At 39.8% G+C, this 10,217-nt stretch overlaps 1 protein-coding gene across 1 annotated transcript; it reads left to right on the top strand.

The window, feature by feature from the left end:
- The first annotated feature begins 263 nt into the window (after positions 1-263).
- GIN1 (gypsy retrotransposon integrase 1) lies at positions 264-9,093 on the top strand. Its single transcript, XM_009876613.1, has 7 exons — positions 264-402; positions 1,276-1,469; positions 2,554-2,859; positions 3,537-3,725; positions 3,822-3,989; positions 4,441-4,729; positions 8,795-9,093. The coding sequence occupies exons 1-7, from the start codon at positions 264-266 to the stop codon at positions 9,091-9,093; spliced, it is 1,584 nt and encodes a 527-aa protein (XP_009874915.1).
- The last annotated feature ends 1,124 nt before the right edge of the window (positions 9,094-10,217 follow it).

The following is a 10,217-nucleotide window of genomic DNA, read 5'->3' as shown; positions in this document are numbered from 1 at the left end:
CGTCCAGTGAATATTGTGAAAGTCCCCATTGGCTGGAAGTTTTAAATACAGATTCATAAAACCACTTTCCCTAGAACAAAATTAGTGTGTTAAGCAGTGTTCCTTATTGCTTAAGTTGATAGCTGGGGATATTAAAAGCAGTGTAGTGCATGGTGTGTTATCAAGATATCTGTGAACTATGAAGAAACCAGTAAAAACTGAAGACATATTCCTCTGACAGTTTTTGCATCTAACCAATGCTGTGCATTTTGTTCAGCTTAGCAATGGTCCGTAGTGGAAAGAATGGTGGGCTCCACCTGAAGCAAATTGCATACTACAAGAGAACAGGGGAGTATCATCCCACAACGTTATCAAGTGAAAGAAGTGGAATCCGGAGAGCAGCCAAAAAATTTGTTTTCAAAGGTAAAAATCTCTCAAACTACTCTGAAAATAGGGGTTTTTTTAGGTGAAGATTTGCTGATACAAAAAAAAAAAAAAGATGAGATCTTGCTCTGCAGCACACTTCAATTTTAATATAGAGTCTTTATGAAACAAACACTCTGCTTAACCCTTGTTAATATATAACAGGGTGTTTACAGAAACAGAAACTCAACCTGCTTTAGTCATTTCCAGGAAGGATTTATCTGTCTAAAGGCCAAAGCTTGTTCTAGATACTGTGGAAATATGTAGCCATTTCAATCCATAATTCAAAAGACTGCAGAAAGGGAGATAGAGATCTGCAGATGGGGCATACTTGGTCTGATCTGGAGAATGCCATATGTGGCTGGGCAGGTGTGGAAAGATGGCTTTGCCATCTGTCTTCTTAGAGCCTCTGGTCCTTTGCCAGCTTTATCACATCACTGTGAGGACGTGTATGAGCTTTTGTAGTCTACTCTGCTCTCTCAGTACCAGCAAACCTGCCCAAGTCTGTGTAGAAAGAAGACAGGGAAGAGTTAAAGCTGTGAATTGCAATGACAGGTTGCTGGCAGGCAGACAAAAAGTCTTGTAACTTGTCCTACCTCCCCTTCCCACCCCGGGCATTAGCTTGTGTTTCGCACTTCCTGTGGGAACATTGTTTGCATTCTGACTTGCCCTTGTAATGCCTCGTGTCCCGATTAGGAAACATAGTTGAACAATTGGCTTTTCGGAGGAAATAAAGTATTTGTAACCAAAAAGCGACATTTACACAGAAGTGAATTGAAGTTGTCAGGTACTGAATCATGCTCGGAAGTTTAGTAAACTGAACAAAACCCAAAACACTTGCACGTAATTTGCTCGTACTTTTTTTTCTTTCAGAAAATAAGTTGTTCTATGTTGGAAAAGACAGAAAACAAATGCGCCTGGTAATTGTTTCAGATGAAGAGAAGAAAAAGGTGCTTGAGAAATGCCACGAAAATGCTGCCGGCACTCATCACGGTATATCAAGGACACTGACTTTAGTGGAATCTAGTTACTATTGGACCTCTGTAACAAATGACGTCAAGCAGTGGGTATGGTCTCATAGCTACAGGATTTTTTTTTTAATGTAATCTGTTACAAGTGTTTTGTAATCATGTGACTTGGATACAGCAAGCACCCATACTGCTTTGTGATGAGGAAATGTGAGCTTACAAGCAAACTGGAAGTGATCTTCTAGCAAAGCATAGCATTGCCTTTTTCTACTGACCATGTGGCTTGCGTATTGCTGTATGTTACCCAGTGGCTGGAAGCCATACTGCCTTTAAGTATGTCAGGCACACCTGGTCTTTGAGAGGGATTTCGCTTGCAAGTACTCTGATGTATCTTTGTTAGGACTGCAAAGATAAGAGGCCAGAGTGACTGTTGGCAGATAGGAATATGAAAATGATGCCTCTGTCTTATGGTTAGGCATGTTAAGGAAATAGTTAAACAAATCACTACTTTGGAAAGTTCCTTCTTCACTGAAAGATACGTGCAGATGATCCCCAGGCAGAATGTGATCCTTGAGAAAACTGCATGTAAATGTCCTTTACGGCCTAATTGCTATTGCTATCAGCTTGCTGCATCACCTGAATACTTTGGGTTCACGTGGAACTGTAACATAAACTGAAAATGAATTTTGACTTTTAATTCAGACTTGCACAAAGGGGTTCTGTCCTGTAGATAAAGCTGATCCGTGTTACTCATGGAAGATTATGTATACTCCCGGTGTTTTTCCAGCCACAGCATGCACAGTAGAACCAAAAGGGGAATGATAGGGGACTTTCTTTTGATCCTATCTGCTTCATGCTTCCTTTACGATTTACAGATGGTAATGGATATTAAAATTTATACTATGGACTTGAAAGAGCACAGTACTTTCAGGATGGGGAGAGATCAGCTATGAATTCCTGCACATGTCTCAGCCTTCACTGTTTCTTGTTTTTGTTTTGTATTTATGCTAGGGTTTAAAAATCTAAGGGTAAAAAATGATAAAGATGATGGAATGAATTTGTTTCTCATTGCCTGGTCTGACCTAATTTACAGAGCAATAGTGGAAATTTATGATCCTGATGATTATCTTTAACCTTTATCATCACTTTTTATTGATAGCATCTTCCCTGATTTTTGCACTAGGTCTACGCTTGCCAGCATTGCCAAGTTGCAAAGAATACAACCACCACAGCACCCAAAACACACCCTATCAAAGCAGAGGACCCATGGACAGCAGTCACTATAGACCTAATGGGACCTTTTAATGTTACCAACAGAAGCCACAAATACATCATATTTATGACAGATTTGTTTACAAGATGGACTGTTATCCTGCCGCTGCCTAACACCTCAGCAGCTGAAATTGCTAAGGCGATCATAAATGTGTTTTTCTTATATGGGCCACCTCAAAAAATGCCTATTGATCAAGGAAAGGAGCTTGTTTATCAAGTAAGTATTTGTACAGCTGGGTTTTGTGTTTTTTTTTTAAAGAAAAAAATACATTTCTTCTGGTATAAAATTTCAGTTCTACAGCATTCTTGGAAAAGACTGCAAATATTGTTTCTTCAATTAATAAAAAAAGTTAACACATACAGAAAATGACAAATCAATTATTTGAAATTATAATGTTATGCAATATTTCCCAAGGTTTTATTATTTGGATAAAGAACAAAGCAAAATTACTTTCTGGCAGCCAAAGCTCAGGTTTTGTCACTGAGTTGAACTGGCACAAGCTTTCACACTCTAACATGCCGATTGTCATTCTTCCATATTGTCCAGCATAGCAGATAGCTAAGGGTATTTCTGGCATTAGCCTCTAGTGATTATGAAGAATTTTTTACGTTTTAGTCCACTCGGATATGGTGAAATTATGAGACTGCGATACGGAGGAAGTGACAAATTGAGTTTGTGGCGGAAATGTGTTTACCCATCAATTACTGTTTCCTAAATGTTACTGATTCGTTTAGTTCTCACTATCAACGCTGGAATGTTTGATGGGAGTCTATATGTAATGTCTGTATGCTCAGTCAGCATCGTATCAACAAATGGGATGGAAAACTGAGTTTACTTGAACTGTGGTACAGAATGGGGAAACCTTCAGTAATTGTGTTCTTTTTCTTTTGAAGATAAATGAAGAACTGTTTGCGCTGTTTGGAATGAAAAAAATCGTATTGTCTTATCCTCAGACAGATGATGTAAATGAAAGAAGGTGCAAGACAATCAGAGCTTTCCTTAACAAATACTGCACCGACCATCCAAATGATTGGGATGAACATTTGTCTGCTATTGCCTATGCTTTCAATCTGACAAATTTGGTATGTGAAGGGTCTTCCTTTTTTGACTGAAGTCACCCAAAGTATCTGCAAAGTTGTATGCTAAATTTGCTTACTTTTTACTTCACACTTAAATAGGAGCCAGATCAAAGCACCCCATATTTCCAAATGTTTAATCATAACCCACGTGTTGTTGAGCCAATGAACATCTGTGTGGGAGGAGAATACAGTATGTTTGCGAAAATATTTGAAGCAACTAAAAAAGCCAGTCAAGCCCTGGAAGAAGAGAGAACCTCGGATTGCCAGGTAAATATTATATATTAAAATTTTACTTGTCAGAAGATTGAAGACAAAAGACATGGGAAGCCTGCAGGTGTGAAGTATGACTAACCTTTTAAAGCAACGTGGGGTTTGTGCGGGTTTTATTTTTAGGGGGTTTGGTGTTTTGTGTTTTTCTCTTGGCTGTGATCCCTAGATTCCAGTCATGTATTTGGAGGGAGCAACCTTAAAAGGGACCTACTGCAAAGAGATTAATATCTGATTGAGGGTTGCATATTTACGAAAGCTGAAAACCATTGCATATGGCCTATTGATTTATGAAGATAAAATCAATTTCTTCAGAACTCTTCAGTGCTAAATCTTATGAATTACGTCTAAAGCCACTTAGTGTTCTGCTTCTGCATTATTAACCAATCTTATGAAAATATATGATTATTTTTGGAAAAAGAAAATGTAATTCATATGTATCTCTCTGCAGGTGGAGAAAAACACATCAGATGAACAAAAAATCAGAGGCAAAATCACTGTCAAAAGGAAGCCAAAGCAATTAAATACCTTTAGACTTAAAGTTGGTCACGAAGTCCTCAGGCAAAGAAAAAACTGGTGGAAAGATGGTCGTTTCCAGTCGGAATGGGTTGGTCCTTGTATTATAGATTATATCACAGATAATGGCTGTGCAATATTAAGAGATGCCACAGGATCCAGATTGAAAAGACCCATAAAAATGTCTCATCTCAAGCCGTATATAAGAGGCTCCAGTGAAAAAGGTACGTGTGTATGTATTTTATATATGTGTATATGTACTTATAAAACTTTGGGGGTTATATGAGGGGTTTTTTAAGCTTTTTCTGTCATGTCTTCATGTTAGATAAGCTTCTTGAAATGAACAAATACCATTCCCTTACCAGCATGAATTAAACTTAACACTGGGTAATAATAATTGCAGTTTTCAGTGAGAACAGTGGAAACAATTATTTTTTTGCTTAGTCTGACTAATACAGATGCTGCATATTTAACTTTTTTTTTTTAATAACAAAAGAATGTCCTCTAAGGCCTTAAAATATCAAGACTGCATCAGAGAATTTCTTTTTGAGAGTTTATTTTAAATTGTGCTACTGAAGAGGTAAATGCGTTTCTCCTATCAAAACAAATAAAATTGTCATGTTCTGCAGTAGAACTGCTAGAAATTTGCAAAGACTTGGGTGAGGAACCACTGTTCTTCTCTTACATATTCAATACGTCCTTTTGCAGTGTTGCTGTGTAAATCAGTGGCAGCTGTTTCTTTCCCATTGATGCTGTCTTTGAGTTACCGCAAGCATTTTGAGGAAAATGCATACTCAGTGTTTGGGAGACTTCGGACACAGAACAAGCTGGTATTTGGTTCTTGAAAAGCAGAACAATTCCTACCCTATTGGAATCATAGAATCATAGAATGTTAGGAGTTGGAAGGGACCTCTAGAGATCACCTAATCCAACCCTCCTGCTAGAGCAACATCCCCTGGGGCAGCCACAAAGGAACGCATCCAGGCAGGTTTTGAAAACCTCAAGAGAAGGAGACTGCACAAGGTCTCTGGGCAGCCTGTTCCAGTGCTCTGTCACCCTCACAGTAAAGAGCTTTCTCCTCATGTTGAGGTAGAACTTCTGATGTTCTAGCTTATACCCATTATTTCTTGTTCTATTACTGGGCACCACTGAAAAGAGATTATCTCTTCCTCTTGACACCTACTCCTCAGATATTTGTATACATTAACAAGATCCTCTCTCAGCCTTCTTTTCTCAAGCCTAAACAGCCTCAGTTCTCTCAGTCTGTCTTCATAGAAGAGATAGTTCAAGCCCCCTAATCATCCTTGTAGCTCTCTGTTGGAGTCTCTCCAGTAGGTCCCTGTCGCTCTTGAAATGGGGAGCCCAAAACTGGACACAGTATTCCAGGTGTGGTCTCACTAGGGCAGAGCAGAGGGAGAGGAGAACCTCCCTAGACCTGCTGGACACACTTTTCTTAATGCGCCCCAGGATCCCATTGGCCCTCTTGGCCACAAAGGCACGTTGCTGTCCCATGGACAACTCACTGTCCACTAGGACTCCAAGGTCTTTCTCCATGGGGCTGCTTTCCAGCAGGACGTCCCCTAGTCTGTCCTGGTGCCTGGTGTTATTTCTCCTGAGATGCAGGACCCTACACATGTCCTTCTTGAACTTCATGAGGTTCCCCTTTACCCAGCTCTCCAGCCTGTCCAGATCTCGCTGGATGGCAGCACAGCCTTCCTGTGGGTCAGCCACCCCTCCGAGGATTATATCATCAGCGAACTTGCTGAGGGTGCACTCTGTCCCCTCATCCAGGTCACTGATGAAGATAGTGAACAAAATGGGACCAGGTACTAATCCCTGGGGGACACCAGTGGCCTCTATCTTGACTCTGTGCCACTGATCACAATCCTCTGAACTCTGTTGTTGAGCCAGGTAACAATCCACCTCACAGTCCAATTGTCCATCCCACATTTCTTGAATTTTCGTATGAGGATGTTATGGGAGACAGTATCAAAAGCCTTGCTGAAGTCAAGGTATATGACATCCACTGCTCTCCCTTCATCTGCCCATTTGGTCACATCTTTGTAGAAGGATATCAGATCAGTCAAGCAGGATTTCCCCCTGCTAAATCCATGCTGGCTACTCCTGATAACCTTCTTTTCTTCCATCTGGTTAGAGGTGGCTTTCAGAATGAGCTGCTCCATCACCTTTCCAGGGATGAAACTAATTGTGGAATTTCATGTGAGCAGCTGATTTTCATGCTAGCTGTTGGTTAGATTTTGTAACCAAGTTACACTGATTTCACATCACTTCTCCAGGACGTTGCTTTTACTATTCATGATCACTCTATGGCTTCCAGTTCCTCATTAAATTGCTGATGTAGGAGGAGAAAGTCATATGCATGTCAAGCATACAGATAATCTCCAGCTATTACAATGACATTTGGTAAATGATGTCACAGTATAAATATAGTTGTCTTTATAGGATCAGAGCCTAATATGTTTACCACTAAATAGCGCAGAAGTGGTATCTAAATGTAGAGCTTCTTCTGTTTCCCAGGAAGCGACCGAAGATTAGTTAATACAGGCAAAAATTTCAATGTGTTATGAATACTTACAAAACTTAAAAATTATGGACCCATATTCATATATATTTACATTGTGTACAGAGGTGAACCAGGCTTTGTCAAAATAATTGCAAGACTTTATCAAACAACCGCACAGCAATCAAAAAAGAGTGTTATTTCAGTTGGGTTATTTTCAGAACAAGGAAACCAGGAAGTGAATGACATCTTCTTCATCTGTAAACAAACACATTTCTTTGTAACAAATAACTTCTCTTTAGTACCAGGGGAGGAGTTCTTTTGTCTACAACTTATTCGTTATTCCTACTGCCATAGTGTAAGTCCAGTGGGTGTCCCACCGTACTGGTGGCATAACCTTGGATGGGAACAAAGCATTTGCAGTTTTCCTTGTGAAATAAATGTGGAAAAAATGCTTCTTAAGTGAAGATATTTGTGGCCTTGCCTAACAAGGTTGTGTTACTGTTTTGCTGACCTTGCTTAAAAAAATCTGAAGTGTATCTTGTGTGTATATCTCACATTAGATATGTGGGTTTAGGAGGTTTAAAGAGGAAGGGCAAAGCCTGGAAATGGAGTGCACATTTTTTTTATTTGAGGAAAACGACTTGCAGATAAGAATGGGCAATCAAAAGCAAGGTAATTTTCCATAACCTTTTCTAGCACTCCTCATCTAAAGATAAGTCCTGAGTCAGTGCATTGCTGGAGCCTTGGTTACGTACTGACATCACAGATTCACAGTTTGAGTGTATCTGGGTTGCTTGCTACCTTGGTGTCTTTATAGCCAGGCAAAGGTTCCAGAACACCTTATGCATAGTAAATGTGTGTCTGAAGCAACAATTTGTTATCCTTGTTTGAGTGTAGTTTGGTTTAAATATTAAACTCGCGAGTGCTTCTGGGTTTAGTGTTTAAACAATTCTGGAGTGCAAACAGGCCTATTCAGAACACATCTGTTGAGAAACATGGTCAAAAAAGTACAATTTCATCTTCCCCAGTAGCTCCCACAAATGTTCTTTGGACATACATTTCACAAAGGAAGTTGTAGCTCCCTGTGTAGAGAGATACTTACCTGTTGAACTCTCTTCTGGTTCAACAGAAGACTTAATTTCACACTAGGTCCTTGTGTGAGCAAGAATATAGACCCTAACCTCATCTTACAAAGCAGAAGTATTAACACCATGTTGACAGTTACACTTCTTATTAAAACAGTCTGAACAGACAAATTTTATCTGAACTTACTTGGAAAAGTCAAACACTGTAACCATATACTGAATAGAAGGAAAGCTCCATAGTAGTATACAGTAGTAATCACCATATTTGTCATTAGATTATATAAAACTACTTTACTTCTTCTTTTACTTTTTAAAAATACCTGGTTTGTTGCATCAGATTTTTCCAGGAAGATCTTAGCCTTTTTCTGTGCGTACGTAAAGTGGAAGAATCTATATGTACATTCGTTTAAGGTATTAGTTCGGTAGGTGACTTTGACAGATGTCAAGCTAGGCACTGACCTAGCAAAGAATAACTCAATGTGGAGCACTGCAAGCATGATTTTGTGGATGTAATGAGAAGCAGTCAAACATTTGATGCTCAGTGAAATTAGGAAATTCACATTATTGGACTGTCATTCAAATGTTCATGTCCTTTTGTAGAATTTGTTTTGGAAAGTAACTCACTAAGATTTTAAGTATGGCTCAAAGGATCTAGTTTAATGACTACTTTTCTTTTACAGACAACCAGTGCTTTTTACAAGGTGCGGTAGTTGTTGACCATGACTATATTGGCTTATCTGAAAGATCCTTTAATCCAAGTCAACAAGACTCTGTTGCTGAAGGGGAAACAAATGCCAACACAACAGATGTCATATCTGCTGTACAAAGGTCACCTGCAGCCTGCGAAGACCAAGCATCAATAGATAGTAAACATCAGTCTGAGCTGACAGAAGATCATTGCATTGAATCAAACACTACAAAGCCAGTGCAATGGCCTTCTCTGTGTTGGACACTCCAAACCAAGATAGAGGATACTTAGACGTAGTCTCATAACACATTTCATTGCCAAATAGTTCGGAATTTCTGTGGCTGACTGAAAACAAGAAATGTAGTAACTCAAAAATCCTTAGCCAAATCCACTTTTATTAGAGTACTAAAGGTATCTACTGTTTTAGGGTTTTTTTTATGGACATTAAGAAGGAACTGCTCTGTTACCAAAACACTTACAACTACTGTATTACTTGAAGAACATTGTAGCTGTCCAGCGGTTAATTTATGTGGGCATTGAGAAGCACTTGGTGACTGAAAGTACTGGCACAACCTAGTAAAAGCACATATTCTCGTCATGCATCTGTATTTGCGGGGTTTTTTTGGTAGAATGGCAGTTTGGCCATACTGTACTATTACCCTCTCAGGACATGCACAAAGCATCATTTCACTGTAATAACCTTTTCATTAATCCTTAGATGACTCATTCCTACTGTGCAGAAATACTGAGGGATGATTATAAGCTAAGCAACTTGATATAAATTTTGCCTTCACTCTAGGGAAGCTTATGTCCCCCTTTTAATGTTATAAAAGTTTCTTGTTCTTTCTGAGAAGCTGTAAACTCAAATTTTGCAGCTTTTAATTTCTAGTCTTAACCCACGCCTCTAAGATCTCGCAGAACAGTAAAGCTGCCAAAATCAAGTACATAGTGATGTTGTAGTGGAACATCTCCCTTATGAGGAAAGGCTGAAGGAGCTGGGTCTCTTCAGCTTGGAGAAGAGGAGGCTGAGGGGTGACCTCATAAATGTTTATAAATATGTCAAGGGTGAGTGGCAGGAGGACAGAGCCAGGCTCTTCTCAAGGATGTCCAGTGACAGGAGAAGGGACAATGGGTGCAAGCTGGAGCCTAGGAGGTTCTGAAAAAACACGAGGAGAAACTTTTTCCCTGTGAGGGTGACAGAGCAGTGGCACAGGCTGCCCAGGGAGGTTGTGGAGTCTCCTTCTCTGGAGACATTCAAACCCCGCCTGGACGTGTTCCTGTGTGGCTGCCTTAGGTGACCCTGCTCTGGCAGGGGGGTTGGGTGATCTAGATGATCTTTCAAGGTCCCTTCCAACCCCTGACATTCTCTGTGCATGTGTGTGTGTGTTGTGCACATGAAACTATGATGCCATCAG

Source organism: Apaloderma vittatum, unplaced genomic scaffold, assembly GCF_000703405.1.
Source record: "Apaloderma vittatum isolate BGI_N311 unplaced genomic scaffold, ASM70340v1 scaffold449, whole genome shotgun sequence".
Classification (NCBI taxonomy): Eukaryota; Metazoa; Chordata; class Aves; order Trogoniformes; family Trogonidae; genus Apaloderma; species Apaloderma vittatum.
The sequence above is the reverse complement of the archived record's forward strand: the minus strand, read 5'-3'. Positions and strand labels throughout refer to the sequence as shown.

Coding starts and splice junctions, on each gene's coding strand:
- GIN1 (XM_009876613.1), top strand. CDS start 264: ATGGTCCGTAGTGGAAAGAATGGTGGGCTCCACCTGAAGCAAATTGCA. Junction 2,860..3,536: donor GAAAGGAGCTTGTTTATCAA/GTAAGTATTTGT, acceptor TTTCTTTTGAAG/ATAAATGAAGAACTGTTTGC. Junction 3,726..3,821: donor CTTTCAATCTGACAAATTTG/GTATGTGAAGGG, acceptor ACACTTAAATAG/GAGCCAGATCAAAGCACCCC.